Below are 19,650 nucleotides of genomic sequence, written 5' to 3'. Positions count from 1 at the left end.
AAATGGACAAAGGCTACTGTACAAGAGTGGTGGAATACTCTTATGGGCTAATAATACGGAAGGACATCTGGTCGGATTTACGAAACTATTTGCAAATAACTATGATGGATGAACAGTTTCGCGACAATATAGTGGATAGTACTGCATTTGTACTGTAAGTTTATCATATGTGTCGCTTCCAACTGTTTATCTTGTATTTTTAAATACCCAGTGCTGCCAAATTATACATCTCGATTGTAGGACCTCAACCACATTACTGATTCAACTCTATCTGGCCTTGGGAACTAGGCAGCTCTTCTTTCCTGGTCACACAAGTGAGAAATCTTGGGCGTCATCTTGGATTGTGAACTGTCCATTGACACTCTGATTTCAGCAGTTGTTCAGCTTCTGGCACCAAAGAACATTGAAGCAGATATACCCCACTGAGAGCATCCATTCTCAGCAATCATGGCATTATTGCTGTCAGGAATGTACTATGCTAGTAGTGTTTAACTTGGGCATACCAGTGACTATGGTGCAGCATCTTCAAAATGCTGCATTGCCCGCTAAAACGGTTATAAAATGCAGGATCATGCAATTTCTTAAAACACAGCACTGGGTCCCTGTCTAAGCCAAAATTGAGTTCAGAGTAATGCATGCAACTCACAGAACCTTATATGCTCAGAGGACCCCCTTAATTGAGGATATGTTGTGCCACTACATCCCAAGCAGGATGCTACAGTCTACTTATGTTTGAACCCAAATGCCACAAATGCATTCTGGAGTAAGATTGTAGAGTTCCCTCTGGAACTCTCTTCCACTCAATCGCAGTAAAATATCCTCACCTATTTGTTAAACATTATGGTTTGGTAATAAGTACACAGCATACTTGTGTAGAGCATACAAGTACCAAGAGACAATTGAGATGAATGTGTGCTCTAGAAATACCACCACGTAACATCACCCTCTAATGAGGAGTCGAGGAGTCTGCTCCATGCATGCGGACAATATTGATCTTTTGGCTTTAGGCTTCATTCTTTTGTTAAATAAAAGTCCTCAAAAGTTTCAACTGTACACAATTATGTACTTCATTAACACTTAAAAGTATACTTCTTAGACAGGCACCTCATAATAGCTCTTCTTAGGTAAATCTGCTAATTGGTATTGATCTCCTGACTTTGAGGGCCAAATTATTTCATACACATTAATCAACACTGGAAAAGAGGGAGGAAGGAAGACTATATCAAGTAAGTAGCTTCATATTAGAGAACAAAAACCCTCTCAATGACATTAGCAATTGCACAGCAGTGGACATGACAGTGAACCCAGCACACTTAATTCCTATGAATATACTATCCAGGAACGTGCTGGATGGCAGAGGCAGGTCGTAGCACACTATTAATGCCTTTAAGATACACATCCACACCCCGGTTGAGGAAGAGAGGGCCAGATTGGCCACAGAAAAGAGACTAATCACCAGAGAGGCAGGGATACATAAGAGGGGAGCAGAAAGTGTGCTTTTTTTGGGTGCAGTCAGGTGGAGGACCACCAAGAAACCAGAAGGAGGAAGGATGGAGCAGCGGATTGTGGAGGTGAAATGTGGAGCAGGTGAGGTATTGGCTGGGGAGTGGAAGTGGGACTGCAGTGCGAGTGTGCATGTTTGTGTGGCAAGTGTATGGACATGATAGTGTAAGGAGTGATTGTGAAGTGAAGGAGTACTGGGAGAAAAGAGGGTGGTTGTGTAGTTTAGTATGGAGGAGGGGGTAGTGGTGTGGAGGAGGGACCAGTTATGTGGAGAAGGTAAGTAGTAGTGTGGAGGACGGAAGTAATAGTGCTGAAGAGAGGAGTAGTAGTGTGGCAGAGAGGAGTAGCAAAGAAGAGGGAGTAGTAGTTGTGGGAGGAAGAGTAACATCAAAGGGTGGAGGCAAGAGCTAGGAGAAGTGAAACATCAAAGGGACAGCAGAAGGATGGGAGGAGAAATGAAGCAGTACGAGTAGAAAGGAAAAGGTGAGAATGGATGTGGTGGAAAGGTACTGAATTAACAGCATAACTCCAAGGCCCCATTCCAACTCTCATTAGAACTAACTGTTGGATAGGGCATGGAGTGCTAGGAATTTTGTGAGGGAGCCTATGATAGGAAAGGGTGGTTGGCCTTTAGGTCCTCACCACCAGGACCACACAGAGTTTAGACAGTAGAGGTTAACCTATGATATCTACTAACATGGGGTACTACTAACAGGGACGGCTGAGTTAGGATGGTGGGTCAAAATAAGATGAGAAATAGAGCCGGCCCTACAGCCCACAAAGACATCAATAACAAACCTTGAACCATCTTGGAGACTTGGAGTGACTCCTGTGCCATATGTGACAACCATCTATCTCAGTGGTGCAAACATAGGGCCTGTGGCCCGGATGCAGCCCTTCATTACATTATTTATGACATTCCAAGCCACCCGAGTTAGAGATGAAGTGTTGCCTGGCCTAAAGTCAGTTTTTGTCTTTGCATCATCATGCTTGCAGCTGTATTTCTATTTAAAAACATGATTTAAACCCCATAATAAAAATAAATGAAAGCGCTAATGCCATTAAAAGGAAATGTATCGCACAGGTCACAGTTAAAAAAATAAACCAACAAATAAAAATGACAAACCCCATGTTTTATTTTGTATTACCCAAATTTACTAACCGACGCCCATACAACCTGCACATCCCCATAGATAGTCCAGCCCACTATATAAGACTTGTGTGGAACATTCAGCCCTCCACCGAAATTAGTTGTGCACCCCTGATCTATCCTAATCTTGAGAAGATCTCAGGGAGTCTGGGGAATGGGGGAAAGCGAAGAGAAGCCCTGAATGCCAAGAGATTGACATAGCACCTACCGCTCATGCCTCACCATGCCTCTCCTCTTGCGCAACTAAGAGGTAGATAGGAATACCTGCAACAATGAATGAATTAAATACATTTCTCAGACACACAACCTTACCGCAAAGCAGCATCATGGTACACAAACCAAACAATAATTAGAAAAAGCTAAAAAGCAATAATGTAACAAATACAGGGCGTTGTACAATACATATGATCCAGCTCAGGTAGAAAGGAAAAAAACGTATACCTCGCAAACACCAGGCTCATACAAACATGTTTTAGGATGTTTGTAGATGCAAACCACCAGGATGCAAAAAGTCTGTCCAGGGACTGCTAAATCTCTTGGACAGAAGGAAGAACATCTCCTTTGTGACCAACAGAGAAAGGGGGGAACGAAACATTCTGATATGGCATCCACCTTGACATAGAGTTCCCCCAGGTTATAAGCTGCAGAGAGGAAAGCAAGTTTGGGTACTGTCAATTGAACCATTTGATGGGCAACATGACAACTGACTGGAGCGAGTACTCCTTCCCATTTACTCCACTGTCCATTGTAACAAGGACAGCTACTTCAGGTAAGGGGAAAAAGACTTGAGGGAAAGGAAGAGTTACAAGAAATACCATCGCTTGGTTGAGTTGTACCTGACTGCTGGTGACCATCGTCTTTGAAGAGAGGGTTCATAAGGTGGTATCACACCCTGCGCTGTTTGCCTCCATGGCAACATTAAAGGAGGAGGGAAATGAAGAGGGACACCCTTGAATAGAGTCATGTCATTCAGCCACCAACCTAATGACAAGTGAATGGACAGAGAAAGAGGAATCCTGCTACATTTTAAGAATCCCAAACCAGTAAGAGGTTTTCCTCACCAAAGGCTTGAGGTGCAGGCAGGCCCATGGCACAGTAAATAGAGTGAAAGTCATCTTCCCCTTGACCTACAGCTGAAGGTATGCTCAGAGGCCCCAGGCAGTTAAAAGAAACTTCAGATGTTGCTGAAGCTTTGAAGTCCTGCGAGGGAGGGGAGGGGAGAGCAAAATCATCTCCTGCCCATATCAAATATTGTTCCAATAAAATCTAGCCTGTGGGAGGGAATCAAGTGAGATATTCTTACATTTAACACCCATCAATGAGAAGTGAATATATGCATCCCACTCCAAGCATGGGCATGGAAAGATCCAGGAATTTGGGATGGACTAAGCCATCATCGAGCGGGTGAACGTGAATGCCTTCTGTCTGCAGCAACCCCACCAGGGGAGCAAGACCTTTGTAAAAACAGGAGGAGCAAAATTGGAGAACATTGTGAGAAGCCTGAAGGTGTCTAGCCTGATAGTCCCCGGGATTCTGTCATCCAGGTGGCCAGGACACAGCCACCGCTATTGGATCTGGTTCCTGGGGGTGGACCAGTGTGGGAGGATCACCCGGATGGGGGGAGGGGTCTTTGGTGCGTCGACGTGGGACACTGAAGGGTGAGACACGGTATCCCCTTCCTTATGTCACCTTTTCCCCGTCCTGCCCGGTAAAATACTTAGAAACTCTAACCTCGCCTTTTCCAACACGAACGCACTCTCACACAGTGAGCCACAAGGGACTAATACCAGAGCCGTTTACCTGACATGTCCCAACACAAGGGTCAGGCAGAGTCAGGCAATTGCCGACAACTACACACACCTGACTGACCTTTCCCTTTCCCACTGGGATAAAAGGCGGCGCACAAGAGCACACTTTGAGCAAGGCCAAACACACGAGGAGGCAGCTATTCCAAGACAGCAGTTCAAATGGAGGAGAAAGGTGGCGAGACCTGAAAGGACGTCAAGGAGGGAATTGCCCTTGCCCTTTTCGACCCAGACCGCAAAGCCTCTGATGAAAGAAACATGAGACCGTGAATCGCAGATGGTGAGTGGTGTGACGATGTCAGCGGTACATGGTACCCTCCCGCACTGATAGCCAGGGCGGGAAGACGCAGATGCCATTGTGGTACCGTCCTTGACTCCAGCAGCAGAAGAATCGCCAATGAGTTCAGCACAGCCGGTGAGTCAGCTGAACCTGATAGTGGGCTGATCTGTGTTAGACTCAAGGCTGCAGTGGCAACATTAAGAAGCTATAGAGACAGAGGTCTTTTGTGAATTAACTTGGTAACCCTCTCTTGAACGAAGAGAATATGTTGAACAAAAGGAGTAAAGAACTACAAATACCAAGAGGCCTTAAGGAAGGCCGACGTGAGGTGTCAAGGTGGTCATACAAGGGTCAAGCAAAACCCCTTGTACAATTGAAGGTACTTGACACGTGGTGGAAGTTTTGACGATAATAAACTGTGAAACGAATGTTTGCACCCGGCTGAAGGGTAACGTTGTACGAACTGTGATTTTGTAAAGCCTGCACTTGCCATAGGCTAGCAGAGTGACCCAGCGAGACGAGATCACCCTTCGGAAGTCTCCGTTTAAATTGGGAAGTGCATTGGGAGGTGGACACTGAAAGAAGGATCAGAGCCCGGCTGAGGGGGATCCAAGGTTATCAGAAGAAACCTTTGTTTTGTTATTTTGGCATATCAGGCCTCTGAAGCAAGAGACTTTACAAGAGAAGAGACGCGGGTACAGAAGGCCCTGATTTAGAGAAAAGGAACTGTGAGCTTGTGCCAGAGAAGCCCAGGATTGTGCTGTGCTGAAGACTCCCGCCTTGTCCCGTGCTAAAAACGTGGGGAAGGGAGACCCCGGCCATAACATCCTGACTTATCATTTTGTGAACACTTCTTTCTTTCTTGTTAACATTATCCCACACTATTTTGTAGCATAGCGGTAAGGATTGGCAATAGGTTTTCTTAGTATAGGCCCTTTTAATTTGACTACACTCCACTAGGACTGTATTCTTATTATTTGATGGTCGTAGCTTGCTCTCTTCTTAGATTTAGGTTTAGATTAGGCGTTTATCTGACCTAATTTACAGTTTAATAAACACCCTTGAACTGTGATCACTTGTATCTGTCTTGCTTTGAAACCACGCAACACACAAACGCAATTTTAATCTGCTCCCATGTCCCCCAAGAATTTCTGGTGATGGGAAAATGGAAAGTAAACATATTCATGGGCATGTGTAAATAAACAACCTTCAGATTCATAGATATTGTGAAATCAGCTTTTGCAAGATGGAGAGAAACAGAGAATTCAAAATATTTTGTTGGTATGAACCCTGACCTGGGAGGGGCCTTCGAGAACGTAATCCTATAACCTTGGGTAATTATCTTTAGGATCATCTGTAATTGGGCCTGCCAACCCACTGAATTAGCCTGCAATCTGACTCCTGCAGGATCGACTGGCAGAAGGCAGCCTGGTTGAAAGGATTACTGACAACCAGGACAAGTGGTGATGTTGAGGGCGGTGGGGGGAGGGCACGAACTGAGTACATGAAAAAGTAGATGCCCCATAAATCTTATCGATGCCACCAAAATCTAAAAGATTGTATAGAGGGAAGCCTGACAGAACAGTTACTGGAATAGGCACATTGTTACCCAAAATAGGAAGACCAAGGTGTGAACTGCACCCCAGCTCTCCCAGGTTCTGTAGCCCACTAACATTTTCCCCAAGCTTGGTACCAAACAATGTTTGTCCCAATAATGCAGTTTTAAAAAAAGACGTATTTTTGGCTCCATCAATATTTTTTTCTCTCATTCAATATTGACGGTGTGCGCCCACATTTGAGAAATGATCCATGGCAGGTAACTTGAGAGTGTCATATGCCACATGACAAACAAACTGGGCCAACTTTTACATCATTAACAAGAATTCAAAACAGTCTGAACCTTCCTCTAATTCTGGCTGTGACCCAATCCTTGAGTTATGCCTATGCATACTAAGTTGTATAAGTGGGGCCAGATTTCAAAACCAGAACGGCATCAGGCCCCTTTTAAGGTGGCCTCAATCCATATGTCAATCACATTGGAGGATTCAGCATCTTCAGACACAACATCTCTTTTATCCAACATACTCAGGAATAAGCAGCTCACCATCAAAGAGACAAGATGGTTCTCTCAAGCTCCCTAGATGGGACAGACGCAGTTATGGAACTGAGGAACATTGGTACAGTTCGTTCCTTCCATGTATTAGCCAACACCAACCTTATTCATTCCATAAGCAGAATGCCAGCCAAAGGAGAAGCCTGACACTTCCTTCATTTAACACAGATTTAGACAGCCTCCCTTCCTCAGGGAATCCTCTGCCAGTCCTAGTGCGGGATAGAAGCTCCACCACTGTCAGAAAGTAGGTAGAAGACTCCATAAACTAAAAGTTCTAGATATGACTTATAAGCCTCATCAGAAAACAGCCTGAAACATTTGACTGGAAGCCCATCATCATGAGACAAGACAGCCACCACTGATCTTTCAGCAGACCTCTTAATGGGGTGCTCGATCTGTTCAAGGGCAGTAGAAGACAGCAGAGGTGCAGCAGGCTCTGCACCAGAAATAGGGTACAGGGTAAGCCAGAAATCAGCATGTGCAGTAGTAGGGAAGCAGTGAGCACAGGACAGGACAAAGGCAGAGGACCAGGAGCAGACAAGGGCAAAGGCGCAATATCCGGAAGACTCAGGTTTTGAGTTGAGGTGGGTTGAGCACTTGAACAGGACCTGTCTGAACCAGAGTGAGTCAAACTGATGAACTGGATAGTCAAAATGACTGCATGCACAGGAGAGTAATGAAACCTACGTCTCTTGTGCTTCTTGTGATGGTGTTTATGTCAAAGATGCTCCTTAAATGGAGAGGTGAAAGATGTCATATGGTGCTTCTTTTCTTTATGCTAATTTCATCACAACAGCCCAACAAATCCAAAGCCATACACCAGCATTTGTAGAGAACCTAGGAGCACAGTGTAAAGGAAAATAAACCACAAACAGGTGGCTCCCAGCACGAGCATGCCATCCCCATGTGTGTCCAACATTCAGTGGATCATAGGGGGCACCTAGAAGTAGTGTTTATGTCATCAGGGCATTGAATGACTCGAGCAGGGGGATCTGAAAGAGCTGCAGCAGCGTGACCTGCATCACAAGTAAGCCTGACCTCACCTGCAGAATGCTGTGTGGAGGAGAATGTGCATACACATGGAACATTCCAAGCAAGAGCAGGGTAGGTGTGGTTGGAACTAAATATACTTGCTGGCTGAGGGAGACCATGAACGTGGTCAATTATCAAGTTTATTGGAAGCTCTGCTTGGAAGAAGGGGTCTGTAGAGGCAGAGCACCTCATGGCATCAAGATGGAGATGAGTTAGGGATCAGAAAGAGGGACAAAGAGGTAATGTGGCACTTTCTTCAAAAGTATTGTTATTCAAAGAAATATGATTCAAAGATTGATTTGCTTTCCACTTACAATGTTGGTGGAAGTCCACCCCAGAGAGATTTCAGGCCTTCATTACGAACAATCTGGACAAAGGCATCCTAAAATAAATAAAAGATTGATCAAATGACACACATCACAATGGATGCAAATCCAGACAGTTTACCACCACTTGTAAATATGGATACAGATCTCAATGCAGCATAGAAAAGCAGGGCTAGCTAATACCTTAAATAACAGAGGAGTCTGATGTATATTGTGATCATGAAATAATGTCTTAAGTCAAGCATAAATGTACTAGATTCTCTTACATCCATAGGCTACAAAAATCAGGTATCCTAATTGATCGGAAAGTTTTCCTTTACCATGGTGGTAGCAAAAATAAAATTGGGTTCATACTGTCTTCTTCACAGACATGTTACGTTATATTCTATAATGTGCACTTTATATGAAGGCTTTGCTTGCATCCTACTAGCATGAGTTGAGGGCAAGAGAGGATTGCAGCAATACATGGATTGTGAGCAGAGGAGAGAACATCCATTTGTTTTCTTAAATGAAACTAAACATATAGGTATAACACAGTTCAGTCTTGTGGGCCTTTCTCCATATGTCATTTCTTCCTTATGGAGTGGGGCAGGTAAGGAACAGCAGATTTCTTTATACTAGCACACGACATTATCAGCCTTGCAACCTGTTTTTTTTACGAGGGAGCGAACAGTGAGGCAATGGCATTTATCAGCAAGTTTTCTCACAAGGTGAAGACAAAATAATGGGTCTTGGAGCTAGTGCAAGCCTGTCCACCAGTATAGGGATGACTATTGCACACAGGCCTCACATTTAACTAGGAGTCAGTATTTGTAGTTCTTATGAGATGGCATCTTTTCAAATTATGCTTGCCAACCGAAAAACATCACAGTATTTGAACAAACGTTATCACTTGTCACTGCGGGTATTCCCCAAAGGCTCATGGCATCTATTTGTCGTAGCAGGAGTTTGCAGTGCCACTCAGAACACAACTGGCAGACAAAAAGAACAACATTCTATCATGAAGCTGCGACAGATCAACACACTGACATCACAGAGGTTGTTAATATACTGTTAAGGAAAAAACAGGATATATGTACAAATGTGGTAACTACTCAATAACAGATTCCCCTGCCTCCTTTAGTTCTCCCCCCACATTCCTTTCTGGCAAGGGAAGAATGCAGAAAATCTTTGATAAAATAGCATACCTACAAATCCAACACTACCTCGAATACAACAAACTTCTAGGAGTCCGACTGTCTGTCTTCAGACCGCAACATGGCACAGGCTGCGCTTGTAGACCTTAAGGCACAAATTGATGACTTGAGAGACGAGGGCAAGACGGCACTACTGCTGCTCCTTGATCTCTCAGCAGGTTTCGATTTGGTCGACCATGAGATCCTGTGCAAACACTTAGAGACTAGCAGACCATTTCTCCCAAGAGGCAATAGACTGGATCCAGTCCTTTCTCAATAACAGAACAATGCAAGTCTTCTCCCCGTTGGCAGCTGCGTACCCAATACCTATAACTTGCGGTGTGCCTCAGGGCTCTGGTGTCTCGCCCACTCTGTACAACATCTTTACAAAGCCCCTTTTCGATGATCTTGACGGTCTGGGTATCACCTACACAAACTATGCGGATGATACCCAGATACTCATCCCGCTGACGGGGGATTATGACAAGGATTTGGCCGTTGTAAACAGGGTGTACCTCATCATCCAGGCATGGATGGCCTCCCACGGTCTATGCCTGAATGATGACAAAACAGAACTCCTCATCTTGGGCACAACAGCTAACCTGAACAAACTTGGCCAGAATTACTCTGCATTTGAAATTGATAATACCATTGCTGTGGCTAAGGAGGTAAAAACCCTGGGCTTCCACTTCGATTCCACACTTACTTTCAAAAAACAAAAACACTATGGCCTCCGCCACATCCTATACTTGAAAACTCATCAGAGCTGCCAAACCTTTACTCTCATCCAATAATTGCATTACCCTAGGTAGGGCTTTGATCCTGTCCAAGTTGGACTATTGTAATGCCCTATGCGTAGGCAGTAACAAATACATCATAAAGAAGATTCAAATCCTGCAGAATACTACCTTAAGAGCAGCCCTCAGTCTCCCAAAGAAAGCCCACATTTCAGATATTAGAAGAACCATTCTGCCCCTCTTTACCTGAGAAAGAGATTTAATATACAAACCTCTTGTCGCCCCTCCAGATAGGTTAATTCTAACCTCCTTTTGGTGCCGAGATTCAAATGTACCACGACCGGGGGGAGTAGCTTTCCCGTTAAAGCTGCACAACATTGGAACTCTCTACCGCCACCTCTAAGGGAAGACCATCCTTATACACAATTTAGATCCAAACATATCCATTGGATTAAAGAACAAGACAACTAACATCCTTGCTTTTATCATCTACTACCCTACATGCTCAGCTATAACTTGTACATTTTGTATATTACACTGTCTGTAAATTTGTTTTATTGTAATTGTTTTCAATGATGCGGATGTGTCCAGTACTGTAACGATATCTGGACTCCATCCATTTCGCCAAATGTAACCTAAGCTCTACATTCCTCTTGTTGCTCTTGCGCCCTCCTACCCTTGGGTTAGGCGTGCACTATAAATATATAAACAAACAAACAAACAAACAAGCCCACAACATATGGAGGCCGATTCATGGAATTAATGTGCGAAAGCGTGCGAAAGCGTGCAAATCGCAGTGCCAGTGCGAAAATCGCAGCAAAACCCGCGCACAGCGATTCATGGGAGTCCGTGCGTGTGTAAATCCCAGGATGTGCGCCAAAATTCTGCGTGCCGCACGCTGGCGCACACGTCTCCAAACAGCGTGCACTACGCGCACAGCGAAATCGCACATAACGTGGCGCACACAACAAAAGTAGGAGGAACAGAGGGCGCGACACGCGGAATGGGTAACAACGTGTGAAAATGTGGGCGTCACGGGGAAGTATAGGAGGCAAATGCACGGAACGCCCACACGCACGTTCAAAACACGTATTCATGGATTCGAACGGGGCTAACGCGTGCGCCAAAAAAGACGTGCTAATCCTAAAACACGTACGCCAGCGGGAAGCAGGCAAACGTGGACACGCGCAGCATAAAAGTGCGCGCAAACAACAAACAAGCTCAGACGCCAGGATGAATATACCGTTCCTAGCAGCAGTGGTCGTGGGATACCGCAGGAGGAGGAGGAGGATAGTCAGGCCCAGAATTTTCACACCCAGAACCAGCCTTTTTGGGATGCCTGATGACCAGGTGTATGGGAGGCACAGGTTTCCACCTCACATAATACTCGACCCGGTGAGTGAGTGGGAGGATGACCTCACATCACTCACCCTGTGCTCCGAAGCACTCAGCCCCCTGGAGAAGGTCCTCAATGTACTGCACTTCTTGGCCACTGGATCATTTCAGCAGACAAGTGCTATAGTGGGGGGGGTGTCACAGGCCACGCAGTCACGCTGCCTACACCAGGTCTTGGCCATCATGATTGCACGCCCATCAGTCCGCAGGTACATATACCTGCCCAGAACACCTGCAGAAAGGCAGGCTGCCGTCCAGGATTTCTACGGGGTGGCACAATTCCCCAAAGTCCTAGGTGCCATTGATTGCACCCATGTGGCTCTACGTCCCCCCAGGGCATCTGAGCACATCTATAGAAACTGCAAGCACTTGCATTCCATCAACGTCCAGGTAGTATGTGATGCCAAGGGAATCATCACCTCAGGTACGTGTATTACGGGTTTCGCGGGAAGTTTCACACGCGAAAGGGCCATGTGCAAGCCGGGTACGTGTATAACTGGGGTTCGCGGGAAGTCTCACACGCGATTTCAGCATGGTACGTGTATTACGGGCTTTGCAGGAAGTTTCACACGCGAAAGGGCCCTGTGCGAGCGGGGTACGTGTATAACTGGGGTTCGCAGGCAGTCTCACACGTGATTTCAGCAGGGTACGTGTATTTCGGGGGTGCCGGGGAGTCCTACACGTGAATTGGCAGTGTAGGTCCTCCCAGGTGTTCCCTCTACACCCTCCATGGGCCCTGCAGGCAGCCCACACCACAGGGGACTACCCTGCACCCCTAATCATGTCCCGCAGGCAGCCCATCCACCATGGGCATGCCTCCCAGCCAAGCCACATGTCACCTTGCACTACTGATCACCAACTCATGTCTCCCTGCACCCCCCAGCACTGAGAGGCACCTGCCAGCAGGCCCCCATTCATGTCCCCCTGCACCCCCACCCCCCAGCAGTGCAGGGCACCTGCCAGCAGGCCCCCACTCATATACCACTCATGTCCGCTTGCACCCCCACCCCCCAGCAGTGCAGGGCACCTGCCAGCAGGCCCCCACTCATGTCCCACTGCACCCCCAACCCCCAGCAGTGCAGGGCACCTGCTAGCAGCCCCCCGCTCAGGTCCCCCTTCACCCCCACCCCCCAGCAGTGCATGGCACCTGCCAGCAGGCCCCCACTCATGTCCCCCTGCACCCCCACCCCTCAGCAGTGCAGGGCACCTGGCAGCAGGCCCCCACTCATGTCCCCTTGGACTCCCACCCCCCAGCAGTGCAGGGCACCTGCCAGCAGGCCCCCACTCATGTCCCCTTGCACCCCCACCCCCCAGCAGTGCAGGGCACCTGCCAGCAGGCCCCCACTCATGTCCCCCTGCACCCCCACCCCCAGCAGTGAAATGCAGATCTCATGACACAAACCAAAAGTCAACTATGTACATCAACACATGTCCGTCACACACATACACAAAGAAAATGAAAGAAAAACAGTCCAAAGTCACCATCCAACAACGCAAATCCAAAGGAAATGTAAACAAAAATCTCCATTGCTTCATGTTCATAATAAAAAAAAAGAAAAATCAATCCATAGTCCAACTATTTACAATCCATTGACCGGAAAAAATAAATCCATTGCTCCATGTCCATAAGGCAAAAAAAAGAAAAATGAATACATGATGAAACTATATACAATCCATTGTCCAAGGATGTAAAGGGTCCATGATCCCAACCAAACAAATGAAACCTACCTAACAAACTACCTAAAAATATAACTATATACAAATTTGTGTGGCATTGTCCATTGACCACAAATAAAAGGAAAACGAAAAGGAAACCTAACTCTAAAAACTATTTACAAGGGCAGCGGGCTAGTCCGACGGCTCACTTTTGGATGTCCCGGGCCAGGCATCATCGAACTCCTGCTCAATGTCCTGGAGGCGGTCCTCTTCCATGGCCCCGAGGGTTCGCAGGGATGATGACATGTTCTCCTCCAACTCTCTGCGAATTGCCTCGAGGCACTCGGCCCGCCTCAGGGCCCTCCGCATGGAGTTCTCCGCCCTGACCATCGTGAGCCGTGCCTCTTCTGCCCGCTGCCGCTCCGCATCTATAGCATGGCCTAACCGCTGCCACACGGAAGATACTTCCAGTCCTGGGACCACCTGCCCTCTGGCCGATGCCTGCCCCTCCGATGTTGATGGCCCCGAGCCATCGTTGCTCCCACCTAGAGCCTGGTCCTGCTGCTGCTGTCCATGTGCCGTGTCTGATGGTGCCTGCACATCCTCCATCAGCTGGTCTCCAGTTGTGGTGTCCACCTCTGCTGGGCCGCTGACTCCTGACTGTGGCAGGGATGTGAGCTCCACCAAGCTGGCTGTGTTGGTCGGGCCAGGTCCACAGGGGGCACTGGTGGAATCTGGGCCGGAAGACGGTTTGGAGAACAACTGGCGCATAGTCTCCACAGAGGAGGAGAGGTCCGCCAGAGTGCGCGACACATGTAGGAACCCACCAACCAGGACGGAGCCCATACGTTCGTGGGACCCCTCGTCCACAGGTAGTGGAGAGGCAGATGACATGGCACTCTCCCCTACCTGCGGACGGGCCTGGGACGGGGCCTTCCTGCTGGTGCATGGTGGTGCAGTCACAGGGTCAGGGACAGCGACATGCACAGGCCCCTCTGCGGTGACCTGTGCTGCCTCCTGACCCTGACCCTGGACTGCACCACTTGCACCAGTGGTACTACCCCCACCAGGCCCCATGTGCGGCTCAGTAGCGGGCTCCTCCTCCTCTGTGGAGACCACCAACGTGGATGTCTCCACACCGTCTTCCACCATTGGAAGCCCCTGTGGGGGTTCACCCAGCCCTTCCGCCACAGCCGTTGTGGCAGATGCAGCACCAGCCCCCTCGCTCCCGGATGATGGTAATTCCTGGGAGGGTGGCTGGGCCTTGCGTCGCCGCCCAGTGGAGGCATCCCTGCCGTTTGGCTCCACAGCGCTGTCTCCGCCCTCTTCTTCACTTGACGCTGCGTAGAGGGAGACATAGAACACTAGCATCAGGGTATAGTACAAAATACCCTAGACATGAAGCAATAACACATGAGTGGCACTGTCAAATGTCACTTCCATCCTGTCATTCCACAACACATGGGTGAATGCACACAACACACTTGCAGAAACAGTCCTGGTGCCTGCAATCAACATCAATATCCATGTAGAAGGGCCCCTGTAAACCAAGATGTTGCCTTCAAAGTCACATGCATCCATGGCGTTTCAAAGTCACACACACACTTCTCAGGCACACACACACACACACACACACACACACACGTGCACCATACATGTACATGACATCAGCACCCATTCCTCACCCCCCCTTCATGTCCAGGAACAGAGACAGCCATGCTTTCATGTGTGCATTCCGCATAGAGCTCCCCATGTTGCATTAAAACACATGCACCAACCATGTGGTTCACACATAACTGGTCTCACATGCATGACCATGATGTCCCTGCACACACACACACACATCTATACATGGCCTATGTCACACATACAGGCAAGCATCAGACTACCAGCACACTGCAACATGTCCTGTCTCACACAGCAATGCTTGGCCACTTACCGCTCAACTCCAGACGGGTCTGCCTCTGAAGGATCTGGGCGTGGAGCGCTGGGCCTACGTGTTCCAGGACCCTCATCTGGATGTTACTCATGTGTGCCGGCCCCCCTCTGCGAGGCGCCAGGCCTTGTGGAGGGTCCTGGACCTGAAGTCCTCCCAGCGCTTCTTGACATGCTTGATGTCGCGGGTTGCCACCCCCTCCGCATTGATGGCAACCACTACGTCGTCCCAGATCCTCTCCCGTCCTTCCTTGTTGGCGCGTGATGTTCCGAAGAGGGCATCATAATGCCCCAGGACATGCTCCACCAGGACACTACCTTCGGTGGCAGTGAAGCTGGTGGCCCTCTGCCTCTCTGGCTGGGGGTTGCCAGTGGTGCCAGATGGAGATGCGCCCGACATGGCAACCCCTGAGGCAGGAGTGGGTGGGCAACTGGGTCCTGGGGCTGGGCTGTGGAGCTATGGTATCCCAGTCGGGAGTCTTCTGTTCCAGCAGGGGTGGACACAGCAACTGGACCCCTGCAGATGGCTGATGTGCAGGCACCAAATAGCAGCGCACGTGGGCAGCAGACAGTCAGGCAGCAACAGATGGCAGGTGGGAGCGTGCTCGGGGCTCTGGGGGGCAGGAAAATGGCCTTCAAGGTAGGAGCGTGGTCTTCTGTGTGTGTATGCGTGGCCAGCTTGATACAGAGTGATTTGGCACGTGAAAAAATTGCACGTCAGCGTGTAATTCGAGGAAATGTCCTTAGCGCATACGCGGGTCAGCACACATACGCGATTTCATTGGACCAAAGGCCCTTAGCGCGTAAGCGCATCTGTGACGTATCGCGCACGGGCGTTGCCCTTTCACCTGTAAAACTTCATGCGAACCCCAGGAATAAACGTACCCCACTCGCACAGGCCCTTTCGCGTGTGAAACTTCCCGCGCACCCCCGTAATATACATACCCTGCTGAAATCACGTGTGAGACTTCCCACAAACCCCAGTTACACACGTACCCCACTCGCACAGGCCCTTTCGCGTGTGAAACTTCCCGCGAACCCCGTAATACACGTACCCTGCTCCAATCGCGTGTGAAACCTCCCGCGAACCCCAGTAATACACGTACCCTGCTCGCACAGGGCCTATCGTGTGTGTAACTTCCAGAGAACCCCAGTTATGCACATGCCCCACTCGCACATGCCCTTTCGCGTGTGAAACTTCCCGCGAACCCCGTAATACACGTACCCTGCTCCAATCGCGTGTGAAACCTCCCGCGAACCCCAGTAATACACGTACCCTGCTCGCACAGGGCCTATCGCGTGTGAAACTTCCAGAGAACCCCAGTTATGCACATGCCCCACTCGCACAGGCCCTTTCGCGTGTGAAACTTCCCGCGAACCCCGTAATACACGTACCCTGCTCCAATCGCGTGTGAGACTTCCTGCAAACCCCCATAATACACGTGCCTGCTCCAATCGCGTGTGAAACTTCCCGCGAACCCCAGTTATACACGTACCCGACTCGCACAGGCCCTTTTGCGTGTGAAACTTCCCGCGAACCCCGTAATACACATACCCTGCTCCAATCGCGTGTGAAACTTCACGCGAACCCCAGTTATACACGTACCCCACTCGCACAGGCGCTTTCGCGTGTGAAACTTCACGCGAACCCCAGTAATACACGTTCCCCGCTTGGCGTTTGCTGTTTGGCAGCCCTGTAAACTGGTCCAGGGTTAGCGCAGCCCTCTGCGCTGGATTGGGGATTTTGATGGCTTTTCTTGCGCGAGGGCGTTCTTGGGGGCGTAATTGGCGCTGCTGCAGGGTCTCTGTGCCACTCTGCGCCACGGCTGGTTTTGGAGGCTAAAATCCATGAATCTGCTGTGCGCTGAAATCGATTTTAGCGCACACGGCTGGCGCATACATTTGCACGCGCACACTGTGCGCCAGCCGCGTGCGCCACTTTTGTGCGAAATTCTATGAATTACCCTGTCAATGTTTTAAATACTAATGAAATTAGCCATATAAGAAAATTAAACATTGAGAATAAGAAATCATGCAGATTCTGTGAACAGCCTGAATTGGTGGAAACATTGGTACATTTGTTATTAGTTTGCCCCATGTTGTTAAGTGAAAGATGTGTTTTTTTGTCTGAATTTGTGTACAATACTGCAAACGTTTCCAGGGAGCGCTTCTGGTTTGAAATGATGCATGGTACCAATATTGCTCTGAAGTGTAGAGTGGTTGATTTTTTGATGATTGTCTGTAGGATACACTAAATTAGGCCCATTTCTGACCAACTGACGACAGAGCTGCCACCAGCCCATACCCTGCTCTGTGGGCCACACAAAGGGGCCCAAACACATACACTAGGGGTACAGGATTGTACCCCCACCCATGGGTGCCATAGTGGTATCCCAAAGGTCTCTGTTCATCACAACCAACAAGAAGGTTGTGGTTGTTTCTATACCTCTCCCCAATTTTCCTCCACCTCTTTTTTCACATGCTGTTTTCCACCTCCTCTGGCTTGTCTGCAAGTCACCTGCTCTCCTCATTGCCAATGCAGCTTCTCTCCTCCAGTTCTCCACAGCAGCCTCCTCCTCACCACTCCTCTCAACTCACCTCCCTTGAAGTCATGCTCTACTCCCAAATCCTTCTGCCAAACTCTCAACGTTTTATAAAGCCTGTTCCTATGTGCTCAGACCTCCCTTCTGACCGTTCTCAGGTGGTTGGGAATATTCATTAGCAGATGTGATTTATTAGAACTCTGAGGTGGTTCTCTGACCACTTCATCAAGTCCGTCCCTTGGACAAACTGAAATATGGCGCCCGCCAGCATCTTGGATCTGTCGTTTACACCTTTGCACTGTCAGCTATAGGGAGCAGAGCTAGGTGCTTTGCGAGGCTCAGTGGTTCACAAGCCTGTGTGCTCGTCAGTATGTTTACCTACACGTTGGCCTTGAAAACTTCACCTCTCTGCCTGGTGCTTAAGTGACTCCACAGGCTTACTCCCCCCTACCATGCCACTGTTTCTTCTTACTCTCCCTCTTGTTCTCTTGAATCCCTATGCTTACTGTGCCCAAACCACACTGTGCTCAATCTCGTTTCCACTCTTGCCATTCTTGCTCCAAAACACTGGAACACTCTTCCTCTCTTTATCCGCTCTACTACTTCTCTATACATATTCCGTTCATGTCTTAAATCCCATCTTCTCTCTTCTCCTGTATACAGCTTATTCAAGTGTTATCGTTTGTTATTTCAATGTAATTGCACTGTGAAAATTGTATACAACAGTAGGGCATACCACTTTATAAACAAAATAAAATACAAATACAAAAAAAGGGTGGTAGTACACAACTAATGGCCCTTATACAGATGTTGAAACTAGTCAATCAAGGGACCATTACTTCGGCTTTGTATAAAAAAGGGAAAATGCTTTTGTCTAAACTGAACAGCCATTTACTTAGATAGGAGAATTATTAGCATCCACAAGATATTAATCTCATGTCAAGGATCCCCAATTAACAACTATATTAGTATACTAGTACTTCAGATTGGGCTAGAAATGGCCAAACAAGATTTAGATTTCTACCCAAGTCAAGAATATTGAATGTCACATGTTCCATAAAGAGAATAATGTATGCCTATTAACTGTCTCATATTCAATAGAAATAATGGATTTCCTTAATTTCCCATATTCTGGTGTACACCTAAGATCATAAATAACTAAATAAACACTGAATTAACACTGGCCATTCAATCACTTTGTTGGACATACACCTGACCTCTAGTTGCCTTTGCAATTCGAGGATCAGATGCAGTGTGCACACTGAACTTTGGGGCAGTATCTTCATTAACATCTTTCGCCAGGAAGAATCTTTTGGATCAAGTCTCTATGGCTACTTGAGTTTAAATATAATATGTCAATGCACTGCTCTTTACAGTATTCATCCTTGGTTTGTGTTACCAGAATAATTCCCAAATAAACGGCTGATCCGGATATGGTAGCGGGGCACAAGCTACAGCAGGAAAACATACAAACAGCCCTTGACGCTCTTCAACAAGTCAAAGAAAGGTACAGCCGACACAAAGAGGGTATAGTAATCCACCAAAAACCGTTGCCCCACCAGTCTCAAGAAATTCTAAGCCTGATGCATCCAACCTTTAAAAGCTGCCAAAACCACCCAGTATTTCATGCCTCTCCTAAAACCAGCCAGTTCAATATGACAAGATCAGAAACTATCAAACCCAGTTCTTTATTGCAAATCCTTAAAAAGCTAACCATGGTCAATTCTGCTTATTGAGAGAGACATTGGTCCAGGTAAGATTTTGAAATGGAAACATTGTGCTTCCTATTTTTTTGAAGTTGAGACTAAAATCATTGTATATGAAGTAAAAGAGAAATTCCGAAACGCAATGGAGTCCAGACTAGATATTTTTTTATATGGAAATTTGGTGCAGTATAAAAGCATATCAACATAACATAATCCATATTTAATTGTGCCTGCCAATTCATGAACATTAAAAGATGCATTTTAACCTTAATGCTCCTCTTCAGATCAGGCGGT

The 19,650-nt window shown here is 47.6% G+C and overlaps 1 protein-coding gene across 4 annotated transcripts in view; it reads right to left on the bottom strand.

Annotated features, from left to right (window-relative positions):
* The window catches only part of SLC25A40 (solute carrier family 25 member 40), a 964,848-nt gene that overhangs the window by 689,870 nt on the left and 255,328 nt on the right, over window positions 1–19,650 (bottom strand). For all 4 annotated transcript variants that reach the window (XM_069648384.1, XM_069648381.1, XM_069648382.1 and 1 more), the window contains one exon: window positions 8,198–8,265. In XM_069648384.1, coding sequence (XP_069504485.1) covers window positions 8,198–8,265 — 68 coding nt within the window. The remainder of the gene's footprint in view (window positions 1–8,197; window positions 8,266–19,650) is intronic.

This window comes from Ambystoma mexicanum, chromosome 2q (assembly GCF_040938575.1).
Source record: "Ambystoma mexicanum isolate Mex_15411 chromosome 2q, UKY_AmexF1_1, whole genome shotgun sequence".
Taxonomy (NCBI): domain Eukaryota; kingdom Metazoa; phylum Chordata; class Amphibia; order Caudata; family Ambystomatidae; genus Ambystoma; species Ambystoma mexicanum.
Note: the sequence above shows the minus strand (reverse complement) of the source record. Positions and strands in the feature narration are given on the sequence as shown.